The 19938-nt window shown below is 38.9% G+C and overlaps 1 protein-coding gene across 1 annotated transcript; it reads left to right on the forward strand.

Annotated features, from left to right (window-relative positions):
- Positions 1–305: 305 nt before the first annotated feature.
- PWP2 (PWP2 small subunit processome component) lies at positions 306–19503 on the forward strand (the record flags this gene model as incomplete). Its single annotated transcript, XM_082006320.1, has 21 exons — positions 306–323; positions 432–544; positions 1333–1427; positions 1826–1925; positions 2977–3120; positions 3559–3694; positions 4186–4406; positions 5626–5769; positions 6527–6597; positions 7625–7761; positions 8920–9068; positions 9707–9854; positions 11033–11183; positions 11492–11672; positions 12621–12768; positions 13880–13988; positions 14458–14523; positions 14886–15104; positions 17747–17897; positions 19094–19168; positions 19344–19503. 21 exons carry the CDS (start codon positions 306–308, stop codon positions 19501–19503), a joined length of 2736 nt encoding a protein of 911 aa, XP_081862446.1.
- Positions 19504–19938: the final 435 nt, after the last annotated feature.

Here is a 19938-nt window from a genome sequence, read left to right on the forward strand (position 1 = left end):
CGAAGGAGGTGAACGCGGCCATGGCCGCAGGGGGCGGGCGCCGGCACAGTGCGCGCCGAGAAGGGGGGAACCATTAAGGGCTTAATGGCGGGGCCCGCCTTTCGGCCAGCGCTTCACCTCCTCTACCTGGCAATGCCGGCCGCCACTTCGGCCCCCATCAGCGGCGAGGCCTGGCCACGCCCCCGGCGGGAAGCCGCCACCGCCCACTCCTCTCCGGGCGCATGCGCGGGATCGCCGCGTCATTGCCCCCGCGCTGCTGCGGTGGTGGCAGCGGCTCCGTGCGCCCTTCACGTGGGGCCACCGCCATGAAGTTCGCTTACCGGGTGAGTGCTCGGCGGTAACCGCCCGCGCGGGCCGGCGGCGCCTGCCTCCCTCGCTCCGTCTCTTCTCACTACGCCCCCGTTTACTTTTTCTTTCCCCTCCCCTCGCAGTTCTCCGGCCTGCTGGGCACCGTGTACCGCCGCGGCAACCTCAGCTTCACCCGCGATGGCGGCGCCCTCGTCAGCCCCGTGGGGAACAGGATCTCCGTCTTCGACCTGAAGAAGTAAGCGAGTCCAAGCGTCTGCCTCCTCCCTCCCCCATCAGGCCGCCGGCCTCACACTCTGGCAGACCCCGCCCGGGAGGGGGGAAAGGCCTGGTGGGCGGGGGAAGCAGAAGCAAAGCTCACAGGCGGTTGTGGAGCCCGACCCGCGGGCGGCACGGCGGCAGCCGAGTCCGCGGTGTGCGTGAGGAGCGGTGCTCCCTGCACCGCCGGCGCCCGCAGCCCTACGTGAGCGGGTGGCCGCGCTGTGGGGGTGCAGCTGGCATGGGCTGGGGTTCTCCAGAAGGATTTGCCGTCCCAAACTGTCCTGAAAAGTCTCTGGCGTAGCCTTAAAAGGTAGAAGCCTGCCTACTAGAATAACTCGAGGTGTGGCAGATTTTCTGTATCATAGAGTCTATGGGGAGAATAGGGTAAGAAGTATGTAAAGATGTGTCTTGGGAACAAGTAAAGAGGGGAGAAATTAGTTTATATTTGATGTAGTTGTGGGTTTTATGTATGCTTCTGTCTTGTACTCTCTCTCGTCTATGGCAAAGCCTGAACTGTCATCTGCCTTTTCCTATATACCAGAATTGTGATTGATGCTCGTTATACCAGGATTCTGGTCAGGAGCCCATCTCTTACATAGTTGGTGTTTATGGGATTGTGGCAGCTAAAGAAAGTCTTGGGGGCTTTACATGTGAGTTGATTCAATGTCTGTAACATAGGTATCCAACCATATTTCATTGATACCAAAGAAGACTGTTATTTCTACATCCTTGTACCCAATTCACTCTTTTATCTTTTTCTTGCAGTAACAAGTGTGAGACATTCCCACTGGCTACACGGCTTAATATTGCGTGCGTGGGGCTCTCTCCAGACGGAAGTCTTGCCATACTAATTGATGAAGGTACTTTCATAAAGGAGGCGTTCGTTTTATAAAAGAATGAAATAAAAATACAGCCTGAAGAGGAAAGTCTGTATTGCTCCGTATTCAACCTTAACATAAATTAGAAGTGATCTGCTTTAAAAATTACATCAGAATTTCTGAGGAAGGTGTCTTTATTTACAGAACTTAAAAGTAACTTATTTACAGAATTTAGAAAGCGATTTGTAATTTTGATTGTATTTTTTTTCTTAATAATATTAAGCACATTACCTCGAAAAGTTTCTGAGGAAGTAATTAATTTTGCTTCTTTCCTTTGAAAGAAATTTTCCTTTCTTTAAGGAAAGAAACTAAGCTTACAGGGTTATGGTTTCTTTGGGAACCAGATTATTTCCATGATCATCCTTTTTCTGCCCTTACAGAGGGAGCTGCCTTGCTTGTCAGTTTGATTGGTAAATGTGTGATACATCGCTTTCATTTTCACAAGCCAGTTCACAGTGTCAGCTTTTCGCCTGATGGCAAGTAAGTAAAATGTGCATGCTTTAGAACAAAACAACAGAAATTACCCTGTGAACTAGTTGTAAGTATTAAGATATTCTGACCAATCTGGGGATGATAACTGTTGATTAACGTAGGGGAGATTTTGAGCTGGTCAGAATCGCTTTATCTGTAAAGTTGAGAGGGGAAGAAAAGAGGAAAAGCAAAGCCTTGGAAACAGATACTAGCTGGAAAGTTGCCTGTCACAGATGTCTGAATAGGGTGGAACTCTTAGAAACATAGGAGACTTGCTGTGAGTCTTAACTGTTCTTGTGTTGTGGGTAAGATGACAGGACTTATGGGGGGGACAGTCAGTGCTGCAGAATTGCATGATGGCACTCGTGGCTGTGCAGTTTCTCTGCTGACTTGGATTAGTCTAAGACAAGTGTACTACTGAAAGAGGCACTGAATCGAGTGCCTCTTTTTGCGCCCCTTGACTGCATGGCCGCTGAGCCAAAGTGTGGTGACATAAATGTTAGAGGTATCAGACGGGTGAGAGGAGGAAGTGTGGAGTTCCCCTTTTGGCAGCATTACTCCGTTAGATTGACTTAAAAGTGATCATGAAGAAGTTTTTGCTTGAAATTTGGAGTCACAGTTCTGTGTTAGGGAATTACACTGGCAATAGGACCACATTAGAGGATATGTGTAACAGGGTTGCAAACGCTTGGTGTTTGTGAAAGTGGCCAATATATGGAGGTGAAGAGAGGTTGAAAAAGAATATCCTGTTTTGAATGTTTGAACTTTTCCTTCCTTTGTGAAAATTAGAGAATAAGTACTTCATTATTCAACTTAACTGATTTTTACAGAGGGTTTTCTGTCTTATAATGCATAAGATATACCTGTGTTCAAAAATGTGGGGGATAATATCAATGTGCAAATAATTTTCTGTAATTCGAAAGCAGTCCATATTTATCACTTCAGTAACGCAGAAACCTTTTTAACATTTTTTTGTTTCATTGTATTGCAGTCTGCAGTGAACAATTGTTTGCTTTAACAGCTTTGTGTGCAATTATGTTTCCTCCCTCCTATATGACAGAAAATTTGTGATTACAAAAGACAATGTTGCTCTTATGTACCATGCTCCTGGGAGGAAACGAGAATTTAATGCCTTTGTTCTGGACAAAACTTACTATGGTCCATATGATGAAACAACTTGTATTGACTGGACAGATGATTCCAAGTGAGTTGTTAAACTACAGCACTGTCCGCCTGCTCACATTGTTAATATTTGTATGCATGTTGCAGTCTATTTTCTTTGCTTTAAAATTCTTTTTGGGTCTTCTGTTTCTCATTCTGTCTTGAATTAAAAAAATACTGTAATTAGGCAGACTAGAAAGTATAAAATATGTATGTATTCAGGATCAACAAAGCGTTCTTGTTTGGAAATGCCTAGTTATCCATAAAAGGAATGTATCTTAGTAATGTGAGCATGGTTTACCTTTTGAATGTATTTAATCCCATCTGCCTTTGCTAGCGTTGCCAACCTCAGTTTACAACTCGGCTGTGTGTAAAATTACTCTTAAAGTAGTGACTGGTGTCTTCCTGTTCAGAATGTTGTCCACCTAGTGAAGAGTTTTGCAAGTCAATGTTCTAATTCAAGTGGCCTTTTCTTTTGTAGGTGTTTTGCAGTGGGGAGCAAGGACATGTCTACATGGGTGTTCGGAGCAGAACGATGGGCAAACTTAATCTACTACTCACTTGGAGGGCATAAGGATATAATAGTAGCCTGCTTTTTTGAGGAGAACAGTCTAGATGTATGTATAATCACACAACGTTACTGAATTTTAATATTAAAATAGTTGAAGCAGAACCTTATCTGTAGGTAAAGATGCTGACTATTTTGATAATATCTCAGAATTTAGAAAACACTTAAGTAATACGCCTCTAGATTCCTCTGCTCTGATCAGGAGTTGACAATTCGGTGAACCTTTGAAGAAGCAAACTTTAGAGGAAGAGTAAGTTGTTTAGAATTGCTGCCCCAAAAATTTACAGTTTTAAATATGAAAAAATAAGCTGTAATGCCAACTAGTAATTGGTTGCCTTTGATCTTTTAAAAAATTAGTCTCAGCACAAGTGAATTTTCCGGATCAAAGCACCTTGAGTTCTAGAGAACTAAGTAGTATATTATCCTAATGATAGAGGTCAGACTTGCTAACCCTTCTGCAATTCTGTATTCATAACAAGACAGCAGACTACAAAACATAGGTATTATGTAGTAATCATACGTTTGTGTGTTGCATTCTAGCTGTACACGATTAGCCAAGATGCAGCGCTCTGTGTGTGGCAGTGTGATACAGAGCTTGATGGTTTGAAGCCCATGCCCCCTAAAGATGCAGCTAGGGAAAAGAATGCAGCAAAAAATGATGAAGAGTTTCTTGAAGAGCCAAAGGGTGAAGAAATTCGTGGAAAAGCCAATCCAAATGACCAGGAGACTAGAGAAAAAGTTAAATATTCTCGTGTCTCAAAGTAAGTGATTTTCAGTTTTACAGATTGTGGGATTTACTATATTGGGCTTTTTGCACCCTTTATCGCTCACTCAAAGCAATATAAAACTCTACCCAGGATTTAGTAATTTACTATAGATCCCATTTTAAATTGTTTCAGTAGAACACCTGTTTGTCTTACCTTGACTATATGAAGGTTGATACCCTTCACCATCAGAATAATAAGTCAGTGTAACTTTAATAATATAATAAATACTCATTTATGTTGTATGTTTTAGTGATTGAAACTCAAGAAGTGTAATGAGATCTTTAGTACAGTATCCTCTAAGTATACAGGCTTTGAGTTTTTGCAAGAAGAGATTGGTTGACTTGAAGCAACGTTTGATAAAGCTCATCAGCCTCTTTGGTAAACTACTTGGAGATGCCTTCCTGAAGGATCTCCTTATATGTTCACATCAAAGGAGACACGTCTTACAAAGAATAATCCAGTTTTAAGGTAGTCACAGCATTTAGCTTTGCTTGAAGAAGGATAATGTTCATAGGCAGTCTCTTTGGTCAGTGGAGTGAGGAGAGACGGGATGGATGTAGGAGCCAGTTGGGAACACCTGACATCAGGCTTCTGTTCCCAGTCTGGCTGTAAAGGAAGTATTAAGAAAGGACCCTACCCCAACCCAGGTTAGCCTCAGGGAACCACTTCCAGACTGAAGAAATTTGGAGTATACAACTGTTGGGTAACGTTCAGATGCTCTTTTATTTGACCATCATGTGGTGCTTATCTTTTTAATTCTATTAAGAGATACAGCTACAAAGAAACTGAGGAAACCGCCTTCACCCCGCATGTAGTATTAAAGACTATTGGTTCAGTTCCTCTGTAAGAGGACTCGCCTATAGAAGGATAACCAGTGAATTCATGAGTCGCCCATATTGGCATTAGATGATCAAAAGGAAATGCGCAGCACAGTTCCTCTGAGGTTACCTTTTAGTCCCCTTCATTGCATGTGATCAGATGCTGCTTCCAATAATCACATTACTGTAGCAGCTGTAAACATTGAGGAAAAGAAGAGAATTAGTTTTTGCTAGCTACCTGAAGTATGTATATTTAGCAATTTCTGGAATTACTGCTTTTTGGTTTTATTGTAAGATACCTTGATCAAAATATGTGACCCATATTGAAATGTAACTATAACAGCATACTTTTCTTTAGCATTCAGTTTGGTTTTTTCTTATTTCTCTGATGCCAGGTATTTTTTCAATAAAGAGGGAGATTTTAATAACCTGACATCTGCAGCTTATCACAAGAAAACACACCTTTTAGTCACTGGTTTTGCCTCTGGGATCTTTCATCTTCATGAACTTCCAGATTTCAATTTGATCCACTCCTTGAGGTGAGATACGGGGTTGTGACTGGTTTGGGGTTTTATGGTTTTGTGTGTGTGGTATGTTGTTTTTTGGGGGAGAGAGGTGGGGTTGGTTGGTTGTTTGAGAACACACTGTGTTTAGTAGTGAAGGATGAATAAATAACAAGAGCACAAAAGTCTTAAGCGTGAGTATCTATTTAGTATTATAATTTGTAGAAAGGCAGAATTCTAATTAGACTTCTGTAATAAGTACCATACAAATCCATTCCATAGCTTATTATGGAAAAGTGAGGTCTGAATGAGGAACTCCTGAGTAGTTAGTTGTTGGCTATAGATTTCTTCAACACTTTGGACTTTATGTTGTCAGTTTCTTCGTAGAAAACAAATATAGTATCTGAAAAAAGTAGTCCTGCATATGTAAAACTATCTGTAAATTGTCTCTAAGTTGAAGAATAAAAACGTAATTCTTTTCCATTGCTGTACGATGCTAGCTAAAGAATGCCTAACTTCCCTGTATAAAAAAATACTCAACGTGGGGAGTTCTGCTTTGTGCTGGCAAGTACATCTCTCTTCGTGCTGAATAAGGCAGTATTGTCTGTTTGATGCTTTTGAGCATAATAAAGGAAAGAATTTGTATGCTGCTTTTGATGTTACAGTGATGCAGAAATTCAGTAAAGTAATCCATGAACTTGCTTGAATAGAGGAAGTAAACCCTAGATTTAAAGTTTTATCACACAAGGCGTGAAAATGCAAGTTTGTTTATTGGGTAATTCTCTTACTTCAGTATTTCAGACCAAAGGATAGCTTCTATTTCTATCAACTGTACTGGTGACTGGATTGCCTTCGGATGTTCAGGTTTGTAACTTCTTTTTGTCCGTATTCATGGAAGAATGAGGAATGTTGTGGACATGCAAGTCCAAATTCTTCTTACACTTCTTGACTCCAAATGTTAAATTTTTGTTAATAATTTATAGCCTCACCTCCGTAGTGTCTAGGTACAGTAAAGCAAGTATCCTTAATCAGTTTCTCTTTGCAGAATTCTTGTGATTCAGGGAAATGTGTTGTTGACAAAGGAAAAAAGAGGTGATTACTCTTAAATCATACATGAAAACTCAAGTAAAATTAGAATAAAGCCCCATATCCCTTGAATATGACTTATCCTTAGCATAGTTTATAATATGCTTTCATTCTGGGCCTAGTCTCTTCCTTTGCTACTTGTTGCTCATTTTGCCATTTTGCAGAGCTACCTGGATGTTCCAGTTTTCCCACCCTTTATATGCAGCCCTGGTTTTCTTTCCAACTCTTATTAAAAAAACGTAAAAGTAAGAAGTTACCATCATCTTTACAGCCCATGAGCTTGAGAAATGGAGTATTGGAAAGCCTAAGGCTACCTTGGGTATTCATGCAGTGACCAGTTAGTAAGGCAGTTGCCAGTCAGATAGTTACTCTGTCTTAAAGATGAAATACACTGTTGAGGCTTTACATTACTCTTCTGTCACTATTTTTACAACACAGTTTTGATTTGCATTACATACCTTGGATTTTAAAAAACAAACAATTTTTATGAATTGACATAAACATGAAAATAGACTTTTGTCCTAATGTGTTTCTGTTTTTTGTCTGTTTATCAGCATGTATCTCTTTGTTACCCAAGCTGGTTGCTGTTGTGGTATTGAGAATGTTAAACCAAGTAACAGCTCCTGGTTGTTGAGGAAAGTTGCCTTGAACTTACTAGAGGAGAAGAAGTTTTATTAGGATTGATAAGTGCATAGTGCAACCTGTCTGCATCAACCTTTTTTATGTTGCTTGCAAGTATGTCTTTTGTGGCTTGCATTTGCAGGGTCCCATCATTGTAGTCATAATTCTGGTTAATTTCTTCTAGGTTTGGGTCAGCTCCTGGTGTGGGAATGGCAAAGCGAGTCCTACGTGCTGAAGCAGCAAGGCCATTTCAACAGCATGGTTTCGTTAGCATATTCTCCAGATGGACAATACATCGTAACTGGAGGGGAGGATGGGAAAGTAAGTGAGGCAGTATTACTGAAATAAGAACCTAAATCTTAATAATACAGTAAGCAGCCTGAATTTCCCGTTTATGTAGAAAGTTCTGTTATTGTAACTGATACATATTTTTCTTAATATGAAGTCACAATTTTTTGTCTTCACTTTTCTTAAATGTTTTATTTTTTCTCTGTAGAGCATATATATTTAAATTTGTTATTTTTGGTATCCTCTGCAAATTGCATCACTTAGCACTTTTTAGCAGGTGATTTTTTATATTATGATATATGCAGTCACCATAAGCACAAAAAGATCTAATTCTCAATGTCAATTTATGTATACTTGTGGTGGTTCCATGATATTTTGGGATGAATGAGCTTCAGTCACCCAAATTCATGCCCTTGTAATACTTAGTTTTGATAGGAAATTAATTTCAAACTATTTATAAAAGTGCAATTCCTAAACAGATTTTTCTGAAACATACTGTTGCAGAAGCTTGCTATTTAGAAGAAAAACTAGCTTCTCGTGGATGGCTTGTATTGAAATGATAGGCTACGTGTACAGGTACTTTTTTTTTTTAAAGGTGTCTTGTAGAGTAATCCTATAATCTCTTGGCATGTGAGTGGGACAAAGATAGTATCTTGTTTCCTATTGAAACTTCTGAATGTCCAAAAAAAAGACCTGCCACTTCATGGTTTCTGCCATTCAGATTTAAACTTGACCAAACCCCAGAAGTCTCAATAGCTAAATGTGTAACATTTTTGTTTGGAAAGAAGATTGAAATAACATCTCAATTGCAACTTCTGGAATGGCTTCACAGTTGGTTTTGAATTTGACACTTGTCTTATTAGTGGATAGCCCAAAGCTTGGGAGCCTGAGATGCTCAGCAAGTGCTATAGCTTTCCTTGAAAATTAGCTTTGGTTTAATTTTTTTTTGGTCTGTTTCCACTTAGATTTTCATGTTGTATATGTGTCTTTAGGGGTTTAATGGTAGGCTGTGGACCTGTTTGTCTCGCACAGAATTCCTTACTGCGCAAGGTACTGATGGTACTGAAAGTCCTTTATGATGTTGCAGAGTTTTAGGACTAACTTTTATTTACTCTTCTGCTGCCTTACCCTTGCTTTCTGTCTGAATTGATAATGGAGATGCTAAGAAGGCTTTTCTTGTCTCTCTTGCAGGTGAAAGTGTGGAACACTTCAAGCAGCTTTTGTTTTGTCACCTTTACAGAACATAACAGTGGTGTAACTGCTGTAACTTTTACTTCCAATGGTTATGTAATTTTGAGTGCTTCCCTAGATGGAACAGTGCGTGCCTTTGATCTACACAGGTAACTTTTTACAAAGCTTTTGTGTCTCATTTAGTTTTCAGCTTTCACCCCCCAAAATAAGCAAACTGCTGATTGCGTGTTTCAATTTGAAGTTGCACAAATGTGAGTACTCCTTTATTCATTTTTGGTTAAGCCTTTGATTCAAATTTAGATAGTAATTAGGGATCCCGTCACTCCATCCAGTTTCTATGAAGAAAATTCTGGAAGAACTTTCTCAGAGAAGCTGGAAATCCAGTAAGATCATTGTCTAGCTCTACTACTCAAATGGGGGGAAGGCACCTGTCTAATACAATGTTTGCCATAATTTTAGTGGTTGAGCCATTATAATACAACTGTGTACCGAACTGGATGTGTAAACAAGCCTGTGCTTTCTAAAGAATGGACATATGCTACATAATAGAAGAAAGCTCTTCTGTTTGAGTATTTTTGGTTGTTATTTCTGCAGGTAATAACACATTTTTTGAATCTTGGAATCATGCTGAGGCATTGCATCTAATTTTATATAAAGAATATTTTTTATGTAGCTAGTTAAAAGATTTTACAAGTAAAATTAAAACCTTTTTTTTAAATATGTTAGTAAAACATCTGTTTATATTTACCTAAAATGTTCTCATAATTTATTCTCACACTTACAACAGATACCGCAATTTCCGTACATTTACTTCTCCGCGACCAAGTCAGTTCTCTTGTTTAGCTGCGGACTCCAGTGGTGAGATTGTGTCAGCTGGTTCCCAGGATTCCTTTGAAATATTCATCTGGTCAATGCAGAGTGGAAGGCTGCTAGATGTAAGAACCTTTGATGTTGGAGGGCTTGAATTTAACACATAATATAGATAGTGATGATACTTTGGGATAAGTTGGAGGGTTTTAATACAACGTAAAGTGTTTTGTTGTGTTTATATAACAGCAAATGTCTCAGAATTTTTTTATTTATTGCATGGAGGCTATTCTAGATTTGTGTGGGAAATAGTTTTTAGAGTTTTTGAGTATTGAGCTCTTTCTAGCTGGTGAAGTAACGCTATTATTGCTGAGCTAACACATGGGCATGAGAGTCTTTCCTCCAGTAGTTGTTCAGATGGTCTTTTCTACATATTTTCTGCAGGTAATGAAGAAATTGTAGGTGCTGCCCTAACACTGATACCGTTTTTGTGGACAGTTTTGCTGGAGCAGAACAGGGGCACAATTTCTTGTGTAGAACATTTTTATTGTGTAGGGTGAGAAAACTATTAAGTTAAATCCCCACTGTCTTGCTGCTAGTTTGAAATGCATTCTCTTCAGAGTAGTTGTAATAAAGGAGGGACATAGTACTTCCAAGCAAATCAAACTAATTTGCTATTTTCAGCTCTTAAGCATTATTGTACATCCAGTACAAGTAGATGAACTTAGCGATTCATGTATTTAATTTGGCATAGCTGTTGAATACAGATCAATAATAGTAACTCAGCATACACTTGAGTGGATCTCCAGGGTTTTGAGTGTAGTTTCTCTCCTTGATTTCTTTTGAGAGGAATAGGAGCTCCATGCTATTAAAAAAAAAAAAAAAAATCTATATTACTCTTATTCACAGTTTTTATTAGTGCATTTTCTTAAATGTTTTCAGCTGCAGGACATACTGAATTCTCAGAGCAATGACTTGCTTTTTCACAGGTGGCCTGATCATTCTGATAGGAGAGGGGAAAAGAAAGCGCACCATATTCCTAAGTCTTGGTCTCTAAAGAGACCACAAAGGTGGTTATAGATGCCTATGCAGTGGTAGCACTTCAGTGAATTTTTTTAAAACTTCTGAAAATAAAAAGTTGAGAATCACTAGTATGTTATCATGCCACGTGTCCAAAAGTGACCTGAAGCATGTGTGGATAAGTTAGGCATGGTTTCATTGCTGTATTTAGAGTTTCCTGAATGCAGACTACATGAATTTCAGTTTCTTTCACCTAATTCCATGTTGCCTTTTCTTCTTTTATTAGGTCTTGTCAGGTCATGAGGGCCCCATCAGCAGTTTGTCCTTTAACCCAATGAAGTGTGTTCTAGCTAGTGCCTCTTGGGATAAAACTGTCAAGTTATGGGATATGTTAGACAGCTGGAGAACTAAGGAGACACTAATACTGAACTCGGATGGTAATCTTTATTTCATCTTGCATAAATGTAAAAATATTACCAAAAGTATTTTAAGAATGAACAACAGAACATGTCAAATGCAGACAGTCTTATTCTTGGTAGTGAAACCCAAAAGTTGAGATAATTATCTGTAGTACTTAGCTAACAATGCAAGAAATCGTTTTTATTTAATACTAGCTCTAGCTTTATAATTAGCTATGTAGTCCAGAGAAAAAGTACAGTCATACTTGTTACTCTAGCTTTTTCTGGTAGTTGAGATAAGATCCTACATCTGACTGCATTTTTACTTTTAATTAAATTCTTTGCAGTTCTTGTTGTTGCTTTTCGTCCTGATGGCAAGGAGCTTGCAGTTGCTGCTTTGAATGGACAGATAACATTTTGGGATCCTGAAAATGCAGTGCAGACTGGATCAATTGAGGGAAGGCATGATCTTCAGATGGGAAGGAAGGAGCTTGATAAAATAACTGCCAAACAAGCAGCTAAGGGAAAGTAAGTAAATGAGATTGCTGTGAAAAGAGGGTGCTGCACTGGCTTTTGCTTTTTAATTGTTTCTTTCTGTTTGGTTTTTACGTGAAGATTTCACAGTGCATCTGCTGTTCGAATATTTTGATTCTGATGTTGGAGTTTAAAAGACTGCCTGACTTGACATCTGGGTGGATCCTTTTTGTCTTTTGCTGTGTTCACCCACTGATAACATAATTCTGAGCATCTGTTCTTTTTCTTCAGTTATAAATTTGGGTTGCCAGCATGATATTAAGCTTCTTATGACAAGTTGTTAATTGGCTAAATGTGATAGGTTTTAAGTGAGTATCTTGTTACATAGGTACTAGTACGTAACTACTCGTGTGTAGAAACTATTACTTTTTTTTAAAATGTAAATACGCTGTGCATTTTATTACATGTTACTATATGTGTGAAGTAGTGTTTAAAGGCAAGTTGAATTTGTGTGCTGTCAAAAAGTGTAATACAGAAGTCGTGTTTCATTCTTTTTTTTTCCTTGAGCCTCTTTTTTTTTTCCCATATAGGTCCCCCTCAAAACAAAATGAAAAAAGGAAACAATGACTTTCTGGAAAAAAGTGTGGTTTTTTGGTGATGAGTTCTCAACGATCTCTTTAAAACATTTGTTTTTTCTCTAGCTCTTCTGACCATCCTTGGTGCTGTGTAGGATGTAGTTGAGAGCTCATTCATTGAGCTGCAACTCAGAATCAGAAGTATGGAAGCACTTCAGAAAGCTATTGAAGTTCTAAGTTCTTTGTGATTCATAGTAAAGCACCAAGTACTTGTTTGTGGTGAATGGTTTTGTTTAAGTGTGTTAAGTACATATTGTGTAAATTAAGACCTCCGCTTTTTCAGTGGAATGGTCCGTGTCTTCACACTACTCATATCTTAGCTCAGATGTGGCAGTGAAATTAACTACTTTCTCTTTTTCTTTACTAGATCTTTCACTACTCTGTGTTATTCGGCAGATGGTCAGTCTGTTTTGGCAGGTGGATTGTCAAAATTTGTCTGTATATATAATGTCAAGGAACAGATTCTTATGAAAAAATTTGAAATCTCATGCAACTTTTCTTTAGATGCAATGGAGGTATGTGACCACAGGAGTCAGATTTTTTCATTTCCTCTCCCCACCCACAAGACTGGTTTTGGTATAGCATCTCGTTTAAGTGGGGTTCATGAATGTTTTGTTAAGCATAGGTTAATTTCCTTGTTTTTGTGCAGGAGGGTGGTAAGGAAATATTTCTCAGAAAACAAAATTAATTCCTGACGCTTAGCTAACTCAAGTCTTGCCAGATTGCAGTGTGTTTGTATTGAATGAGCAGAATGCTTAAACATAGTTAAGTCAGTTGGCACTTAACTTAAACTTTTGTACTTTCTCTTCAATTTTAAATTATCAATATTTTGTACTAAGCGAACTTTCCCTGGCTGTCAGTTAACAAAGTGTTAACAAAGATATGAAGGATTTTATTGTGGACACACACAGTAACTTCACTGTCCTTTACAAACTCTGTTTGTGAATATTGCCAAATGCAAAATTAAATTCCTTTAAAAGTAAAGTGAATGATGAAAGGCATCAGAAGGAGAAAATTCCAGTAACCCTTCCTAACATCCCCTTACCTGGAGGAATGATGATTGTTCCAGTGTTCATGTCAGGCTGTATTTGACTGTGGTTCCAAATGTATTCCTTTGATGGCAGTGGTTTGTAAAGCAGCCTTCGTTTCTCTGCTGCCCTCTATTGTGCTAGTGTAGCTCAACATATGCCTTAAAAGGATCCCAGAAGTGAGCCAGTTGGAAAAGAATCCCAGACAGGATAGGTGTTTAAAACTGGGGGACATTGAGGTCCCTAAAACAGTGCAGTTACGGACCCTGAAGGGGAGGAAGAGCAAGACTGCATCTGAGGAAATGTGTGTCTCTTAAGTAGAACAACCTTATAATAATATGAAACCACAGTCTAAACTGAGTTGTGCTGTTCTAAGGCCTTTAGAATGAAGCAGCCTGATTCTCATCTGTGGTTGGACACATCTATTGCCCGCTGTTGTGAAATTGTCAGTTTCCTCCATGATTTTGGAGAAACTTCTGGAAGAAAGTGCGAAGAAATAATCACTAGATAACTCCTGAATGTTACTGAGAATTTTCAGTTAATATAGATGTTTGAGAGGAGGTTCAGTGCAGTGAATAGAACTTATGTGTTTTTCTAGGAATACTTAGATCGGAGAAAGATGACTGAATTTGGCAGCATGGCTTTGATTGATGAAGGGGCTGGAGGTGAAGATGGTGTTGCTATTCCTCTTCCTGGAGTAAAGAGAGGTATGGGTTTTGGCTTTGCTGTCTTGTTACTAGTTTTATCTGGCTCAAAAGCTTTGACGTAGAGTCAATACCAGATAAGAAGGATTTGTATTGTTCTGCTCAGTTTTAAAGTTAGGGTTATCGGAATGTTTCATAGCCGCAGTGATCTGTTACACAAGTGTTCAGCTGATGTATGGGTGGGTCCTTTTGCATAGTAGAAGCAACAGGAAACAGAAGGTCCTATGATCTCCTGGATATGGAACGCAGCAGTCATGATTTCCTTTTCAAAGAGCAAAACTCAGTCCCACCACTTACTTTAGCTGTAAGATCTTTTGGACATGAACTGTCTGTTACTTACCCTGTCTTTAACTCTGCCAGATTTTTGCATGTTACGCATTATTTTTCAGCATAATGGTAACAGCATAGTTAGAGTTGATAACTAGACAGCAAACTTTGAATATATAAAATCACTTCTAAACTTCTCTTTTAGGTGACATGAGTTATCGACACTTTAAACCAGAAATAAGAGTGACTTGCCTGCGATTTTGTCCTACAGGTGAGTATTGACAATTAACGTAGGATTTTTTAATTCCATATAAAACAAGCAAAGGAGTAGAGCATTGGAGGAGTTAATAATGAAGTACAAATGCCTTGGAGATGGTGTCTCTGGATGTTATACAGTGCTGCTATGTTTGCAGTCTAATTTCCTGTGTAGTGGATAATTAGGAAACTTAAGTGCACATCACTTTCAGCTGGTATTTTTTACAAGCATTGTCATTGCTGACAGGTCCATAAGTGATGCATGATTTTGGTCTTACCCACTTCTTGTAAGCAATGAAATGTCATCTGTTTATCATTACTCTTCTGTTTCCATCCCAGAAAACCCAGCTTTGTTCTTAAATATTACTTCTCTTCTAGGACGAAGCTGGGCAGCCACCACCACAGAGGGTCTTCTTATCTATTCACTGGATGTTGGGCTAATTTTTGATCCTTTTGAGCTGGATATTGATGTTACACCCAGCAATATACACAAAACACTGCGTCAGAAGGAATACACTATGGCTATGATCATGGCCTTCAAGCTGAATGAAAAGAAATTAATTCAGGAGGTCATAGAGGCTGTACCTAGCAATGAAGGTAAGGGCATCATCCATTAAACTTGACAGAGCTAGCTGTAAACGGAGACATGTAAGCCAAGTAAGTTGAACTGTAAAGGGCAGAGTTTAGCTGGGGGCAGATGTGGAGTTATAACACTGGTATTTAAGGACTTTCTACTGTAGCTCTCTACAACTACCTGAAAGGGGGTTGTGGCGACGAGGGTGTTGGTCTCTTCTCCCAAGTAACCAGCAATAGGACGAGAGGAAATGGCCTCAAGTTACGCCAGGGGAGGTTTAGATTGGATATTAGGAAAAATTTCTTCACCGAGAGGGTGGTCAGGCATTGGAACAGGCTGCCCAGGGAGGTGCTGGAGTCGCCATCTCTGGAAGTGTTCAAAAAACATGTGGATGTGGTGCTTCAGGACATGGTTTAGGGAACATGGTGGTGCTGGTTAATGGTTGGACTTGATGATCTTGAAGGTCCTTTCCAACCTAGTGATTCTGTGATTCTGTAAAGAGGAAGGGGTGGTCTTTTGTAAAAAAAAAAAAAAAAACCAAACCAGACTTTTTGTTGTTAACTACTTTTTTAAATTTTACTGCATGCTCATCTAGTGACTTTTTAACATGGAGTTTGGTTAGGTCTGGATATGCAGGTAGCTTTTGGATGTCAATTCTCGGAAGCACCTGATGTTAGAAGAGCACAGCAAGTTTAACATGAGTTAGTGTGCCTGTGTGATGAAGGCAGTCAGCCCGATACTGGGCTGTACTATCAAGGATGTAGTCAGCAGTTTGAGGAAAGCTTCTCTGTCGAGCACTGGTGAGACCGCATCAGGAGTACTGTGTCTAGTTTTGGGCTTGCCAGTACAAGACAGACATTGATATTCTGGAGCATCTGGTGGCGAGCTTGGAAGATGATTGGAGGGCCAGAGTGCATGACAGCTGAGGAGGGACTTAAGAGAGCTGGGTTTGTTTAGTCTTCAGAGAAGAACGGGAATTTTTTTACTGTCTTCAGGTGCCTACTGGGATGTTAGAAAAAGGGCAGAACCAGACTTGGAGTTGTGCAACGGTATGCCAAGAGGCAACAGACCTCTTGCAGCATGGGAAGTTGCAGCTAGATAGTAAAGCCAATAATATGTTCAGGGTAGTCAGATACTGCAGCAGGGAGGTAGTGGGGTCTCTATCCCTGGAAGTGTTCAGCACTCAACTGGAGCAAGCTCTGTGCCAGCTGCTCTAAATTAGTCTTGCTTTGGTCTGCCAAAATTTGGAGCAACTCTGCAACAGTCAGCCCTTTGAAGTTCTGATGATTTTTGTTCTTTTAGTTACAGTGTTTGTGAACTCTTAACAAACATAAACAAGGTCCTTATAGAGGACTATGTTCACACAAAACAAACGGATTATTAGTTACATGCTAAGCTCTTTCTAACAATAGACAGGTGCTTTCATAATTGTGACATGTCAGAAACAAACAGATAAAGGTGTCGCTCAGCTTTGGGGGACATTTACTGAAGTCATTCTTTAGCACCCATTTCATCATTTTGATAACTAGTGTGCACATTCATTAGCTACGTATGGTAGACATGACCTTAAAAATAAATTTTCAGTAGTATATTTTACTTCATAACTTCATTAACAGTTCCATCCATTCTTACCCTTACCTCAGTGTTGTTGCCCCAGTAAAAAGTATTTATTTCTTTCCAAGTGTTTCATGTAACAAATAAAAACTCCTTTTATCTAGTCAAAACATTCTCAAGTCTGAAATCAGATGTGTTGCAAGCCAACCGCTTTGTTGAATTTTCTTACCTTATTCCCTAAATAGCAAGCCTGATAATATGCATGTCAGGGTAAATCACCTTCTGCATTGGCACAGTGGTGTTTGCCTCTGTCTGGCAAAACTTAGTTCTCTTTTACTGAAGTTAAACACAAAACTCTGTGTGCACAGGCAGCGCTGGGAAAATCGACAGGCTCCAAAACCTCAGAAGCAGAGGATGAGGCATGGAAATTTCAGGCCTAATCCACTCTTGACAGAATGAATGTGTACCTGTTTCTTTAAAAGCAGAAAACTTTTTTTCACTGTTGAATGTTACATAGGCCAGTTGGGGTGGCTGCGAGAGAGAATAAGAGTTGAGTATTTTTTTGAGAGAATTTTATATATAATGAGGTCCTCATAGTTACATGCGAGATTATTTTGAACACTTATAAATCATGCTTCTTTGTGTGGTGCAATTGCATTCAGACATTTCCTCTGTGAGAAGGTGACTTTGCTATCTTCTCAAGTATTCTTTATTGCCTCTGATTATTATGCCTAGTTAGTTCCACTGAATACAGACATTTGTATGAAGTCAAAAGCAACAAGACTTCAATAAAGTCTAGTTACACTGAAAGAGGAGGGAAAGGGTGGAAGTAAAAGTTCTGAAGGAGAGATGGTGGGGAGAGTATTCTGATAGGAGGAAGAACTGGGGGGGGGGGGGGGGGGGCTTAAGTTCTTGCTTTTAAATACAGTAGTGATTGGAAGGCTCAAAGAGGGAAGACTTGCCTCCTGAGAGACTCTGGTACTGTATCCTGAAATACAATATAAAGTGCCGAATAATTGCCAAGATAGTGCTTTCTTCTCCTTCCCTATATGCTTTCCTATAGTCTTTTTCGTGTTATTCCAAATATGGGCTTTTTTTTCTTTTTGCCCAGTTGATGTTGTCTGCTCATCACTGCCAGACCTATATGTGGAGAAGGTATTGGAATTCCTGGCCTCTGCATTTGAGACATCTTGTCATTTAGAGTTCTATCTTATTTGGGCTCATAAGTTGCTCATGCTGCATGGACAGAAACTGAAAACAAGGTGAGATCTTGCAAAGTCCAAAAAGCTCACAAGCATTTTAAAATACCTGTCACTTTGAGGTTTTTAATTAACAGTTACTGACATTCTGGATGGATGCATATGTATGAATTAAAAGTAGGTAATCTACATTTATTGCATGTACATTTAATAATTATTATTTAAATATTCACAATTATTTATAAATTTGCATTTTAATTTAATACAACTTGTTTACTAACAAGTGTATATGATAGAATTGGAATGCATAATAGGATTTGTGAGGATAAATTGCAAAAACATTTTTCAAGTATTAGAGGTAAAACTGCATAGCTTGCTTACCCTATAAATGCCTAAAGATTTCAAGAGTGATAGGATTTTGTGGTTTTAAACAATTATGCATATTAAATAAAACTGAAAAATAATGTGCAGGTATTTACCACATTTTATAGACTTAGCTTGGGATTGCAGCATGCACTTTTAGCTTGTTAGTATTCTGCTTTCCTACATAGTTCTTTACAACTATACATGTCTGCCATATGAACTATATTCAGCCCACCCATAGTATTGAGTTTATAGACTTTTGGGAACAAAACCAGGGAAACTTATAAATTTAAAATACGCTACAAGGTCAGGTTGGACGGCGCTCTGAGCAACCTGATCTGGTTGAAGATGTCCCTGCTCATTGCAGGGGGGTTGGACTAGATGGCCTTTGAAGGTCCCTTACAAGCCAAACCGTTCTATGGTAAGTGAGAGGTAATCTGAGCAGGAGTCCTGTAGATGAAAGAAACGTTGCATTGTGTAACTCTTTCCTTGCTTCAACATGGCTGTTAATGTTTTGGTTACTGAAATGACTGGAACAGATTTTCTCCTTTTGTTGCTGATAAAGTAGAAGATGATGATTTAAAATAAACTGTCATTCAGAAAGTATTGTAGTAGCTGGAGGAAGCTGTCATCATTACAGCAAGCAGCATTAGTTCTTCAAGCTGCAGTTTGACATTAGAAAAAAATATTTCTGGCAATAATATTACTTGTATTGAGTATAATCATTGAGGGCAGAGTAAAAGCAAAAAGTTTTTGTTTACTTGGTATTATCTTACAGTGTTCATGTTTAAAAGTTAACGTGTATGCTTGTTAAAATTTTGAGAATCTAGAAAAGCTCTAGATTTCCATATGTAAATATGAATTGCACTGCAAGTTGCATATTTTCTCCATTCAAGGTCAGTGAAGCTGCTCCCTGTGATTCAGTTCCTTCAGAAAAGCATCCAACGTCATTTTGAAGATGTTTCCAAACTGTATGTATTGTTACATTTAAAAGTTCAAATCAAAACCCTGCACAAAAGTGTGGAGTAATTTGGGGAATGATCACATGGTATTAGAACTTTTGAGACTGTCGTCTTTTAGAGATGTTTTTATTTTAGGAGAAGAATGGAATAATTTTTTCTAACATGTTGCTATTTATTTTTACAGCTGTGAATGGAACATCTATAATATTAAATATGCATTGGCCATTTCACAACAGCGGGGCATGAAACGTCTGGCAGAAGAAACATCAGTAGATGAAGATGGCTTGGATTCTGACAGTGATTATCTTATGCAAGAAGATCATAAAGACAATCTTAGTTCCTAGTTACTCTTCATGGGAGGGAGAAAACCAAAGACAAAGTAATTCTATGCAGTGGTATTCACTGAGAATGAGTGGCCCTCATAGTGGCATATTTTAACTCTTTTTAACAGCGTGGATGGAGTTACATGTGAGTTACAGAAGTGGGGGAAATGTAGGATAGGCAAAGTGCTATCCATGGTGTATTTGGTGTACCCTGTGGCCATATCAGCTTGACAGCATTGATTTCTTGATTCATTGATTTCTTTTTTTATTGTTCCTGATTTCAAGTGAGACAAAAATGTTTTCTTACATTAGTGATGTTAGAAATATGACTGGAAGAAGTGCATTCTTTATTAAAAATCCATTGTACGTAGACTTAAGTATTGTGAATTATTTGTAGTGCAGTCTTGTCATATTTTGGACTCTTTAAATCATTCTTAATTGTAGGTCTACATATGG

Source organism: Phaethon aethereus (genome assembly GCF_964289735.1).
Source record: "Phaethon aethereus genome assembly, chromosome: 1".
Classification (NCBI taxonomy): Eukaryota; Metazoa; Chordata; class Aves; order Phaethontiformes; family Phaethontidae; genus Phaethon; species Phaethon aethereus.